The sequence below is a fragment of the Cherax quadricarinatus genome, chromosome 47 (genome assembly GCF_038502225.1).
Source record: "Cherax quadricarinatus isolate ZL_2023a chromosome 47, ASM3850222v1, whole genome shotgun sequence".
In the NCBI taxonomy this organism is placed as follows: domain Eukaryota; kingdom Metazoa; phylum Arthropoda; class Malacostraca; order Decapoda; family Parastacidae; genus Cherax; species Cherax quadricarinatus.
The window spans coordinates 13799025-13821115 of NC_091338.1; the positions used below are offsets into that span (position 1 = coordinate 13799025).

Sequence of the window (22091 nt, forward strand, 5' to 3'; positions counted from 1 at the left end):
TAGTCCGTAGGAACCCTTACCTGCAGATTTCAAGTACGTATCTTTATCATTGCCAATCATGGCCTATTTACAGTGGAATATACGTGACCTCAGGCTTAATCGGGGTGAGCTTCAGATGTTACTCTCCCAGTTTTCCCCTGTTGGTGTTTGCTTACAGGAATCAAAATTACACTCTGCTGTTATCTCTCCCATCTCAGGCTATAATTTATTGTATTCTTCAGATCCTTTTTCTGATGGGACCTTTAATGAAAGTGCCCTTCTTCTACGCACTGATATTCCGTACCATCAGCTATTTGTTCGTACTTCGCTGCATTACACAGCAGCCCGTATCCACTTGCATAGGTGGTATACGCTCTGTTCTTTTTATCTCTCTCCTTCTCGGGCATTATCTATTCCAGATATTGCCTTTCTTGTTTCGTCATTACCACCACCGATTCTGTTACTTGGCGATTTTAATGCCCATCATTTCCTCGGGGCGGGGTCTCACTGTGATTCCTGTGGCATTCAGTTAGAGGCTTTTCTTGCCACCCACCCCCTCCATGTTTTAAATACAGGTACTCACACCCATTTTGATCCTCGGACTCTCGCTCTCTCTTGCATCGATCTCTCAGTCTGCTCTTCCTCCTCCGCATTAGACTTCACCTGGTCTGTTCTCCCGGATTTACATGACAGCGATCATTTCCCAATCATTCTTACTTCCCCTTCATATTCACCACCTCTTCGTAACCCATGCTGGCAATTTGATCAGGCAAATTGGAACCTTTACTCACAACTAACTGTTTTTTGTGAGGTTCCTTCTTCGTCCTCCATCGATGAGCTTTTACACCTCTTCTCGTCCTCCGTTTTAACCACAGCTTCTCATTCTATGCCCCAAACTTTGGGCAGGCATTCTCAGAAATGCGTGCCTTGGTGATCTCCTGCTTGTGCTCGTGCAGTACGTTTGAAACGTGCTGCATGGGACAGGTACCGGTACAATAGAACCATAGAGAGACTTCTTGATTTTAAGCAGAAGTGTGCGATCGCTCGCCGTGTCATCCGTGACTCTAAACGCACTTGCTGGCGAGATTATGTCTCCACCATCACCTCTGCTTCCTCTATGAGTGCAGTCTGGAAAAAAGTACGAAAACTGAGTGTTAAATATTCTCCTGACCTGGCTCCTGTTCTGCAGGTTGTCGGTGTTGATACAGCAAACCCACTAGATGTTGCCAATGAAATTGGCAATCATCTAGTCTGTATTTCTCAGGGGCTCCATCTATGCCCCTTGTTTCTTTCCTCAAAGTCTGCCAGAGAGTTAGCACCCTTGGACTTTTCTTCTCTCAGAGAAGAACAGTATAATGTGCCTTTTACACTTCAAGAACTGGAGGCAACACTCTCAGCTTGCTGATCATCGGCAGCTGGGCCCGACGACATTCATATTCGTATGCTACAGCATTTACATCAGTCAGCCCTTGCAGTCCTATTACGCCTTTTCAATCTTATTTGGTCACAAGGAGTTCTTCCACAGCTGTGGAAATCTGCCATTGTTCTCCCTTTCCGCAAACCAGGCACTACGGGACATGAAGCCTCCCACTATCGTCCCATTTCTCTTACCAGTGCAGTTTGCAAAGTGATGGAACACCTGGTAAATAGACGTTTAGTGTGGTATTTAGAGACACACAACAGTCTCTCCACTCGTCAATATGGCTTTTGTAAGGGACATTCTACCATAGACCCCTAACTACGCTTGGATACGTATGTTCATAATGCCTTTGCGAATAACCACTCAGTTATTGCCATATTTTTTGACTTTGAGAAGACATATGACACAACTTGGAGGTATAATATTTTGGCCCAAGCCCACTCCTTAGGCCTTTGAGGCAATCTACCATCCTTCCTTAAGAACTTTTTAACTGATAGACATTTCCGTGTTCGGGTTAATAATGTGCTCTCCCCGGACTTTATCCAATCTGAAGGTGTCCCCCAGGGATGTGTTCTGAGCACAACACTTTTTCTCCTTGCTGTTAATGATTTGGCATCTAGTCTTCCTTCAAATATTTGGTCATCACTATGTTGATGACTTCGCTATTGCCTGTGCAGGCACTGACTGTCACCTCATTACAGTTTCTCTCCAGCATGCGGTCGACCGTGTTTCCAATTGGGCCACCGCACATGGGTTTAAATTTTCCAGCACTAAAACCCACCAAATTACTTTCACTAGACGCTCTGTCATCTCCGATCATCCTTTGTACCTCTATGGCTCCCGTATCCTTGAATGTGATAGTCAAGTTTCTGGGCCTCCTCTTTGACCGTAGGTTATCCTGGAAACCTCACATTACCTCTCTGAAGGCAACTTGTCAGAGCCGGCTGAACCTTCTTAAAACCCTTGCTCATCTTTCGTGGGGAGCTGATCGTCGAACCCTCCTTCGCCTACATTCCACCCTCATTTTATCGTAACTTGATTATGGTGACCAGATCTATTCAGCGGCATCTCCTGCTACTCTCTCTAGCCTTAACCCCATTCATCACCAAGGATTACGTTTATGCCTTGGTGCTTTTCGCTCTTCCCCTGTTGAGAGCCTCTATGCAGAAGCGAACATTCCATCCTTATCCGATCGCTGTGATGCCCATTGCCTTCGCTACTATGTACGCTCTCATGATCTCTGCAATCCTTCCATTTATAGAATGGTCGCTGATATTAGTAGTCATTGTTTATTTGTTCGCCGCCCCTGTTTGCTCCTTCCCTTCTCTCTTCGCCTTCATTCGCTCTTGTCTTCTCTTCAGTTACCACCTTTCTATGTTCATGTAGCATCTCACTTTTCCCTACCCCCCTGGGAAGTTCCAGCTGTTCGAGTCTGTTCTTTCTCTCTCCCTTGCTCGAAAGCCCAACTGTCTACAGTCACTTCCCGCTCTCTTTTTCTTGACCACTTCCACTCACTCTCATTCTCATGCCATTGCTGTGTACACAGATGGCTCTAAGTCTTCTGACGGCGTAGGATTCGCAGCAGTGTTTCCAGACAGCATCGTGCGAGGGCATTTACTATCTTCGGCTAGTAATTTTACTGCTGAATTGTATGCCATCCTTGCAGCACTTATCCGTATTGCATCTATGCCTGTGTCATCATTTGTGGTTGTCTCAGACTCTCTTAGTGCTTTACAGGCTATACAGAAATTTGATACACCTCACCCCTTAGTCCTCCGTATCCAACTTTGGCTACGCCGCATCTTTACCAAGCATAAAGATATTGTTTTTTGTTGAGTCCCTGGTCATGTTGACGAACAGGGCAATGAACAGGCAGAAACTGCTGCGCAGTCAGCAGTACATGACCTACCAGTTTCATATAGAGGTATTCCATTTACGGACTATTTTGCTGCAATATCTTCCCACCTTCACACCCGTTGGCAACAACGTTGGTCTACTATGCTCGGTAACAAACTTCATTCTATTAAACCGAGTATAGGTTAATGGCCGTCTTGTTATCACCAGTGTCAAGGTTGGGAGACTACTCTCCCGTCTTTGCATTGGCCATACTCGTCTTACTCATGGATATCTCATGGAGAGGCGCCCTGCTCCTCTCTGAGAGAATTGCCAGGCTCCATTATCAGTCAGCCACATTCTGTTGGACTGCCCACTTTATCAACGAGCACGCAGAATTTACCTCCGTCGTCGTCTTTGCTCCGCTGCTCTCTCTTTACCTTCCCTTCTCGCTGATGGACCCACCTTTCATCCGGACTCTCTCATTGACTTTTTGACAACAACTGACTGACTTCACAAATTCTGATACCTTCAGCCCTTTCTACCTCAATCTCTTGCTACCCTCTACCACCGTACTATCCCTGCCCCGCTGTTTTCTGTAACCTACTGATCATCCCTCCTCCCTTCTGCCGCCCAATACCCTCGCTTCCTTCCCTACCCTGCAGCACTGTATAGCCCTTGTGGCTTAGCGCTTTTTTTTTGATGATAATAATAATAATAATAATGGAAGGTTGCATGAACCAACTAACTGACATTAGTGCTAATCCCAAAGATGCAGATATGCTACAGCAGTTGTTTGGCCTGTCTGTCTGTCTCTGCATGTGTGCGTGTGCATGCACTCATGCATGTGTGTGTTCGAATGTGTGTGTGTGTGTGTGTGTGTTTGTAAAGTAACGTAAAAGTTTATTTCTTTGTTAAGGTTACAGTGTGTAATTACAATTTTGGTTTGCTAAGTACAAAGAAAGCCACTATCATGCCAGGGCATTTCGGGCAGACTAATCCTAATACATAGAAACTATTTAAAACTAGACAGATAATAATACACAGTAACTACTTAAAACTAGACAAGATAGTATTGGTTAACTGTGGTACATTTTTATTTAATCTTAATACTAATGCAAGGTAGTCAAGGTGGAAATTTTTAAGAATAATAATCCTGAAGTTACACATAATAAAAACAATAATACAAATAATGGCTCAGGAAGTAATATTTCATGGACTGGCAGAAGTTTTGGTTGAATTGGTTAGTACTGAGAGATGATTTTTTAGCAAAGTCCTAAATTTATTAATAGTCAGTGGATCCTTTACCAGTTTCGGTAGCGAGTTACAGATCTTCGGGCCCTTTATGTGCATAGCGTTTTTGTATAGTGTGAGACTGACACGAGGGATGTTGAAGAGTGCCTTATGACTTGTGTTGTGACTGTGTATTTTGATGTAACTGTCAAGGAGTAGTTTAAGTGGAGGGTTTATAATGGAATTTAATGTTCTGTATATGTATTAGGCACAATAATACAAGTGTATGTTTCGTATATTTAGCAAGTTCAGGCTTTTGAAAAGTGGTGGGGTGTGCTGTCTAGTACAGGAGCTGGTAATCATCTGCACAGCAGCTTTTTGTTGGGTTTTTATTAAAGGTTTAAGGTGATTGGCTGTGGTTGATCCCCAGTCACAAATTCCATAGGCAAGGTAAGGATATATATAACCCTTTCAGGGTCCCAAGGCCAAATTTCAAAGTGTGCACCAGGGTCCAAGAATTTAAAAAAAAAAATTATTTTTTTTATGAAATGGTAGAGAATCTTTTTCTGAAGGTAATAAAACAAAATGTACAAAATTTGATGGAAAATTGAGAAAATTATGCTCTCGCGAATTTTGATGTGTCAACGATATTTACGCATCGGCGATTTTGCTGACTTTGACTCCCATTTTAGGCCAATTACATTATTCCAGTCGATCAAGTTCTTAGCTATTTCACTAGTATTACTTCTATTCTATCGATTGAGCACAATAAATTGCCAATTCAACTGTTTCAACTACAAAATAAAGTGATTGGAAATTGGTAATTTGGCCAATTTTATGCAAAGTTCAAAATATTCCAATTTCAAAATAGGGTCCAGGATAAACAATGCAGGCATTTCTGGTGCTAAACTAACATTTCCTCTGTTCATTAGTTACATTTCCAGGCTTTACAATTGAACTCTGTTTTGATTTTTTGTTCACATAATGTATTTTTATTCAAATCATAAAAGAGAAAATTTACTGTTATGCAATATTGTAATAATTTTATAAATAATATCACCACATTTGTGAATGTATATTAGACCCACCAGCTGGCGTGTATTAGATGTGTGAGGTTATTTGTTTACTCTTGAACATCGGCAAAAATTTAACATTTCCACTATTTTGAGCTCAGTTTCAAGCCATTTCCAGTACTAAAACCAATCATAATCATCTCTTTTTCTGTAATATATCTTTCATTCTATCAAATGAGGCCAAGAAATCGCAAATACTACTATAAAAAACATTCGAAAAAACACTGCAAAGTCGCTGTTTTAATCGAAAATTACGGTCTCGTTTTTTTTGTTCTCATTATGCACAGTGTGGTGCAGGATATGTTTTATGTGGTGCACACATACCACAGAGATGTATTCTCTCATATCTAGGCCCAAATTTACCGCTCACAGCTTATCAGAGTGAACTGAGCTCATGGCGTAGATCTACGGTTTGGACCCTCAAAGCTGTAGAACTACGGCACAGACCCTGAAAGGGTTAATGAGTGGTGTAGGGTAAGGAGTGTTGTTTGTGGTACATAGTATCGTATCTTGGAAAGATATGCATGTGTGTTCATGTATGTGTTTGTGTGTGTTCATGTGTGTATGTATTGGTGTGTGTGTTCGAATGTGTGTATTGGTTTGTGTGTTCGTGCGCGTGTTTTGTCTGTGTGTGTTCGTGTGTGTGTGCATGTATTCGTGTGTTCGTGTGTGTGTACTCGCCTATTTGTACTCACCTATTTGTGGTTGCAGGGGTCGATTCATAGCTCATGGCCCTGCCTCTTCGCTGATTGCTACTAGGTCCTCTCTCTCCCTGCCCCATGAGCTTTATCATACCTCGCCTTAAAACTATGTATTGTTCCTGCCTCCACTACGTCACTTTCTAGGCTATTCCACGGCCTGACTACTATATGACTGAAGAAATACTTCCTAAAATCCCTTTGAGTCATCTGAGTCTTCAACTTCCAATTGTGACCTCTTGTGTCTGTGTCCCTTCTCTGGAACATCCCGTCTTTGTCCACCTTGTTTATTCCGCGCAGTATTTTATATGTCGTTATCATGTCTCCCCTGACCCTCCTGTCCTCCAGTGTAGTCAGGCCGCTTTCCTTCAACCTTTCTTCGTAGGACAATCCCCGTAGCTCTGGGACTAGTCTTGTTGCAAACCTTTGCACTTTCTCTAATTTCTTGACGTGCTTGACTAGGTGTGGATTCCAAACTGGTGTTGCATACTCCAGTATGCAGTGTTCGTGTGTGTGTTTGTGTGTAAATAACAAAAAAAGGCACAATAATGTGACTGGAACGATACACAAATAACCCGCACATAAAAGAGAGAAGCTTACGACGGCGTTTCGGTCCGTGTGTGTGTGTGTTCGTGTGTGTGCGCGCTCGCGTGTGCGTTCGTGTGTGTGTTTGCATGTGCGTTCGTGTGTGTGTGTGTGTGTGAGTCAGTCAGTGAATCTCACTACATTCAGCTTGATATAGTAGATCTAAATTAATCAATAAATATTAAGGCACAATACCATGACTGGGACAATACACAAATAACCTGCACATAGAAGAGAGGAGCTTATGATGACATTTCAGCCTGACTTAGACCATTTAGAAAATCACACTAACAAAGTAGAGAAGGGGGCAGTATATATAGTCCTGTCCAACTACCTCTCTTGTCCCATCCCTGTCTGCTCTCCTTTCTGTTAGTGTGACTTTGTAAATGGTCCAAGTCGGACTAGAAACGTCGTCGTAAGACCCCCTCTTCTATGTGCAGGTTATTTGCGTATTGTCCCAGTCACGGTATTGTGCCTTCTTGTTATTTACATATTGACTAATGTGATCTACTCATATCAAGCAGAATGTAGTGAGATTGACTGACTGCCTTGACCTCCCTACACTCTTCAAATGCTTCAGGAACAACTAACAGAATGTAAGGCATGATAAACTTATTTTTTTGCATAATGAATTTTTTTGAAAAGAAAAGCTTTTTGGTGAATTTAAAGGTGTCTAGAACATAATCTTAGTTTTACCATGTGTTCTTCACATCAGTTATTACTGTTTTAGATTGTATGCTGATTTTCAGGAATATAATTTGCACTCTATTTGAGGGTTCACTGTATTTTACTTAATCAAAATGAATTCTTTTACGTATGAGGCCTGGATCCTCCAGGAGGCTTGGTCTGGGGACTGGGCTGTGGGGGTGTTCACCTCCAGAAATGTCCTTCAGATATTCTTTGGACTAGAGGGACAGCAGCAGTTACATAGGTATATACAGTATTATAAGAGTAATGCATGAACTAGGTGTATGAAATCTATGGATCTGTTTTTAGAAATTGAACACTTATCCCTTACCAATGAAAAATATCTAAAATATTTTTTAATGACAGCTGACATTTGAATGTTTAGTATACTGTACATAAATTATTTGTAGTTACCATACATAAATATTGTAATACAGAGTAGAGAATAAAATGTAACAATACCATGGCTGGAACAGTTCACAAATAGCCTGCAAGGAAGATTGGAGCCTTGTGGTGATTTTTCGATTCATCACAGACAATAAAACTTTGGATTGATACATAGTCAGAAGTTTCCTCTCCTAAGTGCAGGTTATTTGTAAATATAGAGTAGATCTTTGACTTATGATCTGATTAAGCTTCACACTTATAAACACTTTGGAATCAGTTAACTGCTTTAAGAACTCGGATTTGCCCTCTGGAACACTGCAACTATGCATTGCCATATTCAATACAAAAATGGTATGGTATACTGTACTGTAGCTCTGTTATGTTTATCTCTTTCTTTCAATGCACCCACCACATCCCATTGAAGTAGAGTGATCCAAAAAGAAAAACAATAGTTTCTCTTTTTAAACTTAGTAATAGATACAGGAGAACGGGGTTTCTAGCCCCTTGCTCCTGGCATTTTAGTTGCCTCTTACGACATGCATGGCTTACGGAGGAAGAATTCTGTTCCACTTCCCCATGTTATATTTGACACATACATATTATATTCATATTGAGGCTACTGTACAGTTGAAAAAGATCATTATGTAAAATATTGGGTATATAGTTTTAGTTACAAGACGCTAAATAACAGATATTAAAAAATAGGTTCCGAGTTATGAATAATTGGATTACCATTTCTGGGTATACATTAATGTAAGAGACCTACTTTATAATACTCTTTAACAGAATGTAATGATGTAATGATAAATAATATCAAGGAAAATGTTTCTAAGGTAAGAGAAGCTGTATCATATGAATCGACCTTATCATGACATGTTTTTTGGTGGCACTTGATAATGCTATACATATTTTTCTTGGTGTCCATATTTGATTGTCATCGTGTCAGTGAGGCTACCTATAAAAGATTTTTTTTTTTTTTTTTGGGGGGGGGGGGGGTGTTGGGGGTTGGTAACGGTGGTGTGAAAGTTACCTGATAACCCCCAGTGAATTTGATTTGTACTTCATTTCTCCATTTTCTTCATCATTATTTTGTTCCCACTTCTGTTCTGCCATTATTTTTGCAGATAAAGACTACATTCATTCTTGTTTTCCCTAATCTTGCTGCACGCATATGATGACTGAACCTTTTGTCAAATATATTTTACACGAATGTAAAGAATTGTTGTGTAAGGTAAGGTGAATTATGTTGAATGATTTGCTGCTGTTTTGGTGCATGAGGAATTTTTTTTTTCTTTCTCTATCTCTCTCTTTTTGTATCCAGTATAATCTTGTATGCAACAAAACATATACATGACAGGTTTAATAATGATTTTTGAGACAGTCACTGTAAGCTGCTTGTTGTATTATTTTCTTGTATTATATGGTGTCTTATACTTTTAATAGACCCCCATTTTATGTCTTAAATATATAGTTTCTATATACTGTATAGTCTGCAGGTCTTAAAAAGTTAGCTTTTTAAGTTTAATTGGACATTATGGCTATATCTCCTTCATTAGGATTGCAGAAAAAAAATTTTTTGGCACAAGAAAGATTATAAAGGTCAAAATGGTAATGCTCTTTAACAAATGTTAGTGTTATTAACCCTTTCACTGTCGAGAGCCCTCCTCACAAACTTGCTTTCAGTGTCGAAAAACACCCCCCCCCCCCCTCCAAAAAAAAAATTACCAAAATGTTATGAATAATTTTTTTGAGTGTTAAAAAAAGAAAAAAAATTACGATTAGTAGTTACCAAGATATAGAGGCGTGAAGTTGACTGTGTGTGAACTGCTGATGGCAACATCGGCGACTGCCTCTCACTTGGTAATACAGTGGACCCTCAACCAATGGTGGCATCGACTAACGCCAAAATCAACTAACGGCGCTCTTTGGCGTAAAAAAATTGGCTCTGCCAATGGCGAAAAACTCTTCTAAAGGCTTTCATCTCAAATGTGTCCATGCAGCCTGAGCGTGCCCAGCCACTCCAAGACTCCATGTATAGCCAGTGTGCCAGCATTTACAAGCCGTTTCAGTTGATTCCATGTGTACCTGCAATATATTTTGTATTCCAGTGTTTTTAGTGCATGTAACTGCTAAATAAGTCACCATGGGCCCAAAGAAAGTTTCTAGTGCCAACCCTGTGATAAAGAAGGAAAGAAACACAATAAAATTCAAGAAAAAACTCATAGCAAAGTACCAAAGTGGAGGAGGAAGAGAGCAGGGAGAACGTGCCTTCTGCAGTGGTTCAGTGATTCTGCAATATGTACAATACTAAAGCAGCAGGTATCGATAAAGGCTATAGTGCCAGCCAGTGATAAAATGTAGAATTAACAGTGTAGCAAGTACGTTAAGCGAGTAAGCGATAGAGAAACGACATGAAAGTAACTCTCAATGTTGTTGGATGTATGTATATCCGCTAAACATACACCGGCCTGCTATCTTCTGCTACCTAAACTTCTGCCAGCATCTCCTCCATCAAACATATTAAGTGTAAATTTAAAAGGACTTCAATGGAAATACGTAAGTCACTCTGACTTTTTTGGGTTATCCTAGGTACTTTACACATATGCTGCTATGTATGATAATCTATGTAACTATATTTGTGTATACCTGAATAAACTTACTTATTTATGAATTAAAATGTAAATATTTCTTATTTATAAATTAAAATGTAAATATTTCTTATTTATAAATTACATACATTGTTTAAGTGTGATGGTGGTGCTGGCCTCCACCTCCACCAACACAGCTTCTCTCAGTACTGGCCCTTAAACCCAACAACAACACTTACACCATTTACTCCTCTCATACATTGACATTTTATTCATTCTAGAGTATATATCATGTTTCTATGTGATTAATATTGTTTATAATGTCATATTAAATGAATTGTGATAGATAAATAAGCTGTAGAGATGATATTAGCATCATACTGAAGCATAATAAACTTGCCCTCCTCTTGTCTCCTACGTGTCTGTCATACAGCAACAAGTCAAGTCAATAAAGAAAAGTCAATGAAGGTAAGTGTGATGTTGAATGTTCATTTATCCATTTTATTAGTGTTTTATATTTATTTGTCATTGTTTTCTGTATGCATATTTATATTTAATCTTTAAAAAAAATATTTTTTGTTAATACTTTTTGCTGTCTGGAACAGATTAATTGGATTTCCATTGTTTCTTATGGGGAAAATTAATTCAACTAACGGCTGATTCGACTAAAGGCTAGCTCTCTGGAACGGATTAAAGCCATTGGTTGAGGGTCCACTCTGTTATTTTTACTTCTGTTCTTTCTTTTCTTTTCTAATATTTTATTTTTTCAAGTAACTTTTTGTGGCCTGTGAGACCAATATAATGCATATTGCATATAGTATATCCATTCATTGTATGCAACACAGTAACCACACAAATATTGTTATTATTTTGTTTACAAAACTTGTTTATAAAGTTTTTCTTCTATTCTTTTTTAGTAAATGTCTACAGGAGAAGAGGTTACTAGCCCATTGCTCCCGGCATTTTAGTCGCCTCATACGACACGCATGGCTTACAGAGAAAAGATTCTTTTCCACTTCCCCATGGACAATAGAAGAAATAAAGAAGAACAAGAGCTATTTAGAAAAAGGAGAAAAACCTAGATGTATGTATATATATATATATGCATGTGCGTGTCTGTGAAGTGTGACCAAAGTGTAAGTAGGAGTCTGTGAAGTGTGACCAAAGTGTAAGTAGGAGTAGCAAGATATCCCTGTTATCTAGCGTGTTTATGAGACAGAAAAAGAAACCAGCAATCCTACCATCATGCAAAACAGTTACAGGTTTCTGTTTCACAGTCGTCTGGCAGGACGGTAGTACTTCCCTGGGTGATTGCTGTCTACCAACCTACTACTTCTTTTTCGGGCCACCCTGCCTTGCTGGGAATCGGCCAGTGTGATAATAAAAAAAAAAAAAAAAATAAAAAACTTGTTTACACAAACCAACAATTAAAAAAGTTTTTTATTTCTATTGTTTTATAATATATATATATATAGGTAGTAGGTTGGTAGACAGCAACCACTCAGGGAGGTACTACCGTCCTGCCAAGTGAGTGTAAAACGAAAGCCTGTAATTGTTTTACATGATGGTAGGATTGCTGGTGTCTTTTGTCTGTCTCATAAATATGCAAGATTACAGGTACGTCTTGCTACTTCTACTTACACTTAGGTCACACTACACATACATGTACACGTTTATTTATACACACTCATCTGAGTTTTCTTTGATTTTATCTTAATAGTTCTTGGTCTTATTACTTTTCCTTTTATATCCATGGGGAAGTGGAATAAGAATCTTTCCTCCGTAAGCCATGCGTGTTGTAAAAGGCAACTAAAATGCCGGGAACAATGGGCTAGTAACCCCTTTTCCTGTAAAGATTACTAAAAAGAATAAGAAGAAGAAAATTGTCAAAGTGGGAAGTCTGAATGTGCGTGGATGTTGTGCAAATGATAAGAAAGAGATGATTGTGGATGTTATGAATGAGAGGAAACTGGATGTCCTGGCTTTAAGTGAAACAAAGCTGAAGGGGGTGGGAGAGTTTCAATGGAGAGGAATAAATGGGATTAGGTCAGGGGTTTCAAATAGAGTTAGAGCTAAAGAAGGAGTAGCAATAATGTTGAAGGATAAGCTATGGCAGGAAAAGAGGGACTACAAATGCATAAATTCAAGGATTATGTGGAGTAAAATAAAGATTGGATGTAAAAAGTGGGTTATAGTAAGCGTGTATGCACCTGGAGAAGAAAGAAGTGTAGAGGAGAGAGAGAGATTCTGGGAAATGTTGAGTGAATGCGTGGGGAGTTTTGAATCAAGTGTGAGAGTAATGGTGGTTGGGAATTTCAATGCTAAAGTGGGTAAAAATGTTATGGAGGGAGTAGTAGGTAAATTTGGGGTGCCAGGGGTAAATGTAAATAGGGAGCCTTTAATTGAGCTATGTGTAGAAAGAAATTTGGTAATAAGTAATACATATTTTATGAAAAAGAGGATAAATAAATATACAAGGTATGATGTAGCACGTAATGAAAGTAGTTTGTTAGATTATGTATTGGTGGATAAAAGGTTGATGGGTAGGCTCCAGGATGTACATGTTTATAGAGGGGCAACTGATATGTCAGATCATTATTTAGTTGTAGCTACAGTTAGAGTAAGAGGTAGATGGGAAAAGAGGAAGGTGGCAACAACAAGTAAGAGGGAGGTGAAAGTGTATAAACTAAGGGAGGAGGAAGTTCAGGCGAGATATAAGCGACTATTGGCAGAAAGGTGGGCTAGTGCAAAGATGAGTAGTGGGGGGTTGAAGAGGGTTGGAATAGTTTTAAAAATGCAGTATTAGAATGTGGGGCAGAAGTTTGTGGTTATAGGAGGGTGGGGGCAGGAGGAAAGAGGAGTGATTGGTGGAATGATGAAGTAAAGGGTGTGATAAAAGAGAAAAAGGTAGCTTACGAGAGGTTTTTACAAAGCAGAAGTGTTATAAGAAGAGCAGAGTATATGGAGAGTAAAAGAAAGGTGAAGAGAGTGGTGAGAGAGTGCAAAAGGAGAGCAGATGAAAGAGTGGGAGAGGCACTGTCAAGAAATTTTAATGAAAATAAGAAAAAATTTTGGAGTGAGTTAAACAAGTTAAGAAAGCCTAGGGAAAGTATGGATTTGTCCATTAAAAACAGAGTAGGGGAGTTAGTAGATGGGGAGAGGGAGGTAGTAGGTAGATGGCGAGAATATTTTGAGGAACTTTTAAATGTTGAGGAAGAAAGGGAGGCGGTAATTTCATGCACTGGCCAGGGAGGTATACCATCTTTTAGGAGTGAAGAAGAGCGAAATGTAAGTGTGGTGGAGGTACGTGAGGCATTACGTAGAATGAAAGGGGGTAAAGCAGCTGGAACTGATGGGATCATGACAGAAATGTTAAAAGCAGGGGGAGATATAGTGTTGGAGTGGTTGGTACTTTTGTTTAATAAATGTATGAAAGAGGGGAAGGTACCTAGGGATTGGCGGAGAGCATGTATAGTCCCTTTATATAAAGGGAAAGGGGACAAAAGAGATTGTAAAAATTATAGAGGAATAAGTTTACTGAGTATACCAGGAAAAGTATACGGTAGAGTTATAATTGAAAGAATTAGAGGTAAGACAGAATGTAGAATTGCGGATGAGCAAGGAGGCTTCAGAGTGGGTAGGGGATGTGTAGATCAAGTGTTTACATTGAAGCATATATGTGAACAGTATTTAGATAAAGGTAGTTAAGTTTTTATTGCATTTATGGATTTAGAAAAGGCATATGATAGTGGATAGAGGAGCAATGTGGCAGATGTTGCAAGTTTATGGAATAGGTGGTAAGTTACTAAATGCTGTAAAGAGCTTTTATGAGGATAGTGAGGCTCAGGTTAGGGTGTGTAGAAGAGAGGGAGAATACTTCCCGGTAAAAGTAGGTCTTAGACAGGGATGTGTAATGTCACCATGGTTGTTTAATATATTTATAGATGGGGTTGTAAAAGAAGTAAATGCTAGGGTGTTCGGGAGAGGGGTGGGATTAAATTATGGGGAATCAAATTCAAAATGGGAATTGACACAGTTACTTTTTGCAGATGATACTGTGCTTATGGGAGATTCTAAAGAAAAATTGCAAAGGTTAGTGGATGAGTTTGAGAATGTGTGTAAAGGTAGAAAGTTGAAAGTGAACATAGAAAAGAGTAAGGTGATGAGGGTATCAAATGATTTAGATAAAGAAAAATTGGATATCAAATTGGGGAGGAGGAGTATGGAAGAAGTGAATGTTTTCAGATACTTGGGAGTTGACGTGTCGGCGGATGGATTTATGAAGGATGAGGTTAATCATAGAATTGATGAGGGAAAAAAGGTGAGTGGTGCGTTGAGGTATATGTGGAGTCAAAAAACGTTATCTATGGAGGCAAAGAAGGGAATGTATGAAAGTATAGTAGTACCAACACTCTTATATGGATGTGAAGCTTGGGTGGTAAATGCAGCAGCGAGGAGACGGTTGGAGGCAGTGGAGATGTCCTGTCTAAGGGCAATGTGTGGTGTAAATATTATGCAGAAAATTCGGAGTGTGGAAATTAGGAGAAGGTGTGGAGTTAATAAAAGCATTAGTCAGAGGGCAGAAGAGGGGTTGTTGAGGTGGTTTGGTCATTTAGAGAGAATGGATCAAAGTGGAATGACATGGAAAGCATATAAATCTATAGGGGAAGGAAAGAGGGGTAGGGGTCGTCCTCGAAAGGGTTGGAAAGAGGGGGTAAAGGAGGTTTTGTGGGTGAGGGGCTTGGACTTCCAGCAAGCGTGCATGAGCGTGTTAGATAGGAGTGAATGGAGACGAATGATACTTGGGACCTGACGATCTTTTGGAGTGTTGGCAGGGTAATATTTAGTGAAGGGATTCAGGGAAACCGGTTATTTTCATATAGTCGGACTTGAGTCCTGGAAATGGGAAGTACAATGCCTGCACTTTAAAGGAGGGGTTTGGGATATTGGCAGTTTGGAGGGATATATTGTGTATCTTTATACGTATATGCTTCTAAACTGTTGTATTCTGGGCACCTCTGCAAAAGCAGTGATAATGTGTGAGTGTGGTGAAAGTGTTGAATGATGATGAAAGTATTTTCTTTTTGGGGATTTTCTTTCTTTTTTGGGTCACCCTGCCTCGGTGGGAGACGACCGACTTGTTAAAAAAAAAAAAATATATATATATATACACACAGTCACTGGACACATTCCTAGAAGTGCTGCAACTTGTGGGACTCTTTGAAACATGGTGTTATGCACAGTTCTGTTTTACACTCCTTACACATCAAATGAGTGTCTCTGCATTTTTGTGGGTGAGTTGTTGTTGTTGTGGCATGTGGGTGGTTGAAGGTGTCTTTTGTTGCGGCATGGCTACCAGCCTGGGGTGCTGCTGGTGCCACATGAAGCATTACACCACCACCACCACCTGCTGCCACATGTATATTATCCATCCCAGTTGTAACATTACCCATTACTCATACCGTCTTCCCCACCCCACCAACCGTGCTGTCTTCCCCACCAACCATGCTGTCTTCCCTACCATTCATGCTGTCTTCTCCAGCACCCACATTGAAAAAAATAAACACTTTGTCTGTCTTTTTGGGTTATCCTAGGTTCTGCACACTTGTGCTGCTATGTATGATGATCTCTGTAACTGTATTTGTGTATACCTGAATAAACTTACTTATTCTTTGAGACATGAGAAAATAGGAGTTTCCTCTTTTGCGGTGATACAGCTGAACATGAACGAGACAGCCCAGCACCAGAGGTGGAAGGTTGATAGTCATCTGGGTTTTCATCACTATTTCTGGTATGCTGGGCATTGCTTTCGGTCACAAACTCCTCAAAACCATGAAATTCATCTTCACTTGCACTTCCATCTGTATTAGAGCTATCACTTGGGAAGGGAAGAGTTCCAATTCACCAGGGAGTGAGGTATTCCTTACTGCTAGGCGTGGTGAACATGGCGTACTGAATTGGCACTCTCACAATGCACTGCAGCTTCCCTGAATTTCTTTTATACTGCGCACACTGAGCACACAGACCCATTCTCTCATATGTAGGCCTACCAGCTTTCTCCCAGCAGATTTGAAGGCGCTAGAATTTTGGCATAATATTACTGGACCGATACTGGCTTGCTAGCTGTAATATTACGGGACCGACAGTGAAAGGGTTAATGTAAGAGGGAAACTGCAAGAACTTGATTTATTCCACTGTAGTTAGAGTAATTATTTTATTTACCTCTTTGAGCTGTCTAAAATTGATAGGTGTATTGATTGTGATACTCGTTATTAAATGCTTTAATAATTAACAGAACAACAATGTATTAGCTGTCAGTAATTATTAGAACTGATTCATTTGTGTTTAGTGATTCGATTTGACCATACCAACACTTCAAGTGACATTTTGCCTATTATTTGCATGGTAAGTCATTGACATGGTTTGAGCATCCACCTAGATTGGATAGACATTAACTGCTTTTAAAAAGAAAACATGCTTTAACATTTTAAAGTTGATTATGGTGTTTGGCTTTGTCCTTTACATGCTGCTTCTTGAAACTTGGAATACCCCTTAAAAACAAGATGAGGAAAGTAGTGAAGAAACCACCAGTAGTGACAATAGTGATTCATCAGAGTCAGATAGTGAAGAGGAGGAGGGGGAGGAGAAAGATTTGGAGGAGCTTAAGAATGTTTTGGGTAGATACACTCGTGCACTTAGTCCTCTGAAATACCTAGTTGGTAAGTCACAGTGGTGGTAATAATTCTCACTCATTGTTTCTGGGGACTAGGAATTTAATCAGCATGTTTTTTATTTTGTATACAATGGAGTCTTTACTGTCCACCTAATTATAAACATCAAATATCCACAAATTTTGACAGGGTAAATTACATCACAAGCAGACAGTAATGACTGTGATTATCTGGTTGAATTTCAACTGGAGAGGGATGGTTTCTTGAGATTTTCTGACAAGGGTTTCTTTCCTTCTTTAACCATACCTATCTCAGTGAAGAAGATAAGCTACCTCCAGAGTACTTAACTGATAAAGTGACTGGTTGATGATGGTTAAGTCCATTATGGTGCTGTGGATTGAGTGTGCTCTTAACAGTGAATGTGCGCTTGCTGTTATTCCAGGTGACTAATGTATAATGTAAAGCAGAAATGTGGTCTCTTAATAAAAAAGCTAATATTAAGTGAGACAAATGTGTCATTCTATTCCCAATCCTTAATACTAGTGATTCAAGGGGCCTTCTCATACCAGTGTATTGTTTGTTGTTTTAAAATTATTCATTTTAAATTTAGTATGCTTAATGTTTGTTGTATACTACATATGACCACCAAGAACCAATATGCAGGTAGAAGTTTCACTGTATAATTATTTTGTTTTCTGAATTATAAAGTAAAAATTTAAAAATTAAGGTAACAATGTTTTGTTTCAGAAATTTAAATGTAACTTCATGATAGATTTTGTTTCTAGTTTCTTACTCCTGCTGTTTTGTAAAATATATCTTTAGTGTGGTACTGGTTGTTGGAATTTCTTGGGCTCATAATTTTAAAGAATGGTAAATTATTTTATATTCATTAAAGGCAACTCATAATTTTTCACTTGTTTTGCAACCTTGGGTTTTGTGGCATAAACATTAGAAAAATTTGAGTTATTAATGGATCACTACTTAGTATAGCAATATATCTTCAATGTTGGTCACTTAAGGATGTCATCTAGTGGTCAATTTCAGGTAAAAATAAAATGCATAAGAATATTGAACAAAAAAAAAAAACTATGGGCTGGCTGTGCCAGACATTACTTTAAAACTGATTTCTTGACTCAATAATCCTTTGTGTAAGCCATATCTCTTCTAGTTTATGGTTCTTTTGTGTCAGATAATAGCTCATTTCTAAACTTGAAATGCTCTGGAATGCAATAGATGAATGGTTCAGAGAACCGACGTGTTGTTGCATTAGACACATGTGCAACTCTTAGGTATCTTTATTGAGGAAACGTTTCGCCACACAGTGGCTTCAACAATCCATACAAAGGAGAAACTTGAAGAACAGAAGGAGAATGAGGTAATAAGTCCCTCAGCCTTGAGTCGATGTGGTCAGTCCATCAGTCTTGAATAGAATACCTCATATGAGCGGAGAGGCACCTTATAAACCGTAGACAGGTGAGGGGCAGCAGTCGTAGGTGGTGTCACATTTGTCAAATGTGCAAGTAGGTCGTGCCCAAGGGTTAGGCAAGTGAAGAGTTCCCAAGTTTTATGATCCCAAGAAGTTGCAGTGTCTGACAGGTGACACCACCTACGACTGCTGCCCCTCACCTGTCTACGGTTTATAAGCTGCTTCTCCGCTCATATGCAGTATTCCATTCAAGATTGATGGACTGACCACATCTACTCAAGGTTGAGGGACTGATTACCTCTTTCTCCTCCTGTTCTTCCAGTTTCTCCTTTGTATGGACTGATGAAGCCACTGCGTGGCGAAACGTTTCCTCAATAAAGATACCCAAGAATTGCACATGTGTCTAATTCAACAACCCTCCCTCCAATGTGATATCCAGTTTTTCTTTATCTAAATTGTTTGATACCCTCATTATCTTACTCTTATCTATGTTCACTTTCTACTTTCTACCTTTACACACCCTCCCTCCCAAACTCGTCCACTAACCTTTGCAACTTTTCTTTAGAATCCCCCAAAAGCACAGTATTATCAGGAAAAACTAACTGTGCCAACTCCTATTTTGTATTTGATTCCCCATAGCATATAAACATTGCATGTTTGTATGCTATGTGACGTGTTTCTTATAGTATAATTTTGAAGAAAGTATCTTAGATGGATTAATGAAAATGTCTATACAGTGGGACCTCGACTTACAAAATTAATCCATTCTGTGACCTTGTTCATATGCTGAGTCAATTTTCTTAATTTAAATTATGTAATTGAAATGCAATTAATCTGCTCTAGTTTCTCAGGAGGCATGATAAAATAATGCTAATACAGTGGACCCCCGCTTAACAATCACCTCCGAATGCGACCAATTATGTAAGTGTATTTATGTAAGTGTGTTTGTACGTGTATGTTTGGGGGTCTGAAATGGACTAATCTACTTCACAATATTTCTTATGGGAACAAATTCGGTCAGTACTGGCACCTGAACATACTTCTGGAGTGAAAAAATATCGTTAACCGGGGGTCCACTGTATCAACTCTGTGACTGTTATCTATCAAAATTCATCTAATATGCCATAAACAATATTAATAACATATAAACATATACTCTAGAATGATTAAAATAGGACATAATATGGCGAGTGATGGCAACGCCAGCAGCAGTATCCTGCCATCATTTACTCTCCCACTCTAGTATCTTCCCGGTCCATAACCCCACACCTAGCTTGTGTTTATCTATCTGGTGAGGATTTTCACACATGTAACCACAGGTGTGATCAAGACAGATGTATATATAGGTGAAGATGTGATCACTGTGGCCATAGTGGTGGTGGTGGTGATGGCGGCGGCCACGGTGGTGGTGGCCAGCTGCCTCACTCTCTGCTGCTGCCTTCTTCATTTCTCTAGCTTTTTTCATAGTTTCTAATTGCTTCCTGAGCTTCTTGCTGATTGTACACGAATACTGTCTCTTTGAGTGAGGCATTGTGTAAGAAATGTGTACAATATAAGACAAAATTATGCATCCCAAGGGTCTGCTGCGGTCACTCACAGCGGCTCACCTCCCCTTCCTTTTGACCCTTGGTTGGCACTGAGGTAGCCTTGCCCTAGCAGGTTTACCTGCAGCCACCCAGAGGGTTACCAATTTGTATTTTGAAGCATTTGACACAAAAATATGAAAAACAAAAATACGAAAAATGTCTAAAAATGACAACATATTACAGTGGACCCCCGCATAACGATTACCTCCGAATGCGACCAATTATGTAAGTGTATTTATGTAAGTGCGTTTGTACGTGTATGTTTGGGGGTCTGAAATGGACTAATCTACTTCACAATATTTCTTATGGGAATAAATTCGGTCAGTACTGGCACCTGAACATACTTATGGAGTGAAAAAATATCGTTAACCGGGGGTCCACTGTATTATTATTATTACTATTGTATTATTATTACTACTATTGTATTATTATTATTATTATTATTAATTTAGGGAACTGGAGCACAGATCCAATTCCCTAGATCAAGAGCCCATCACCACGTACATATTATAATAATAATAATAATAATAATAATAATAATAATAATAATAATAATAATAATAATAATAATAATAATAATAATAATAATAATACAGCGGAACCTCAAATATCGAACTTTATTCGGTCCAGAAGGCTGTTCGAGTGCCTTTACCGAATGAATTTATTCCCATCATGAATAATGTAAATTAGATTAGTCCATTTCAGACCCTCAAAAATACACTTATAAAAGCACTTACAAAAATACACTTACATAATTGGTCGTGTTGGGAGCAGTTCGATTTTTGAGGTTCCACTGTAATAATAATAATAGCAACAACAATAAGGAGAAACTTCAAAAGGCTGCCAGTAGATGGCACCACCATCAGCAAAACATTGATAACCACTACTAGTACACTTTTCACCTGTCAAGCCTTTAGTCTATTAGTATTAGGTTAAGTCTGCCCGAAATGCCTCAGCATGATAGTGGCTTTCTTTGCTCCAGTCATATTATGATATGTAAACACACATTGTAACCTTTGCAAAGAAATAAATATTTTATTTATTTAAGGAACCTCCCTTTGCATCCTGAAATTTTGTTTGTATCCAGAAGCAAAAAATCGACCAAACAACAGTTCGTATCCTGAAAAATTCGCATAGTGGGGTGTTCGTAAGCCGATGTTCCACTGTATTAACCTAAAATAAGACATTTAATGTGCCCAAGAGTGATTATTATTAAACATGTATCGCATATAAACATTGCATGTTTATATGCTGTGTAACGTGTTTCTTGCATAATTTTGAGGAAAATATCATAGATGGATTAATGAAAATGTGTATATTAATGTAAAAAAAGACATTTACTGTGCCCAAGATTGATTTATTATTACGTACTATTAGTATTACTATAGCGTTAAGACTACAGGGGCACTCTTAGTGAACGAGTAACAAAGGCATGTTTATATGCTATATAATGTGTTTCATACATAATTTTGAAGAAAATATCATAGATGGATTAATGAAAATGTCTATATTAATATAAAATAAGACATTTACTGTGCCCAAGAGTGAGTCACGAACTACGAGTGGCTCAGGTGGATGCGTCTAGTACCATCAATTTCCAAGCCAATGTACGAAACCCGAGGGGGAAATTTCGCCGAAAAGAGTGCTCAAAATCTGAATTGCACTGCACTGGCTGAAAACTGGGGATGGGCCACTGTATTTGTAGTATATAGGGTATAGAGAAGAGTATATGGAGAGTAAAAGAGAGGTGAAGAGAGTGGTGAGGGAGTGCTGAAGAAGAGCAAATGGTAGAATGGGTGAGGCACTGTCAACGAATTTTGCTGAGAATAAGAAAATATTTTGAAGTGCGATAAATAGGTTAAGAGAGCCTAAGGAACAAATGGATTTGACAGTTAAAAACAGAATAGAGAAGTTAGTAGATGGGG

General features: G+C 39.0%; 1 protein-coding gene across 11 annotated transcripts in view; it reads left to right on the top strand.

Annotated features, from left to right (window-relative positions):
* The window catches only part of Mbs (Myosin binding subunit), a 582822-nt gene that overhangs the window by 248540 nt on the left and 312191 nt on the right, over positions 1-22091 (top strand). For 9 of the 11 annotated variants that reach the window (XM_070094697.1, XM_070094699.1, XM_070094698.1 and 6 more), the window contains one exon: positions 17047-17202. The exons of the other annotated variants lie outside the window; for them this stretch is intronic. In XM_070094697.1, the coding sequence (XP_069950798.1) occupies positions 17047-17202 (156 nt within the window). The remainder of the gene's footprint in view (positions 1-17046; positions 17203-22091) is intronic. 11 annotated transcript variants of the gene reach the window in all.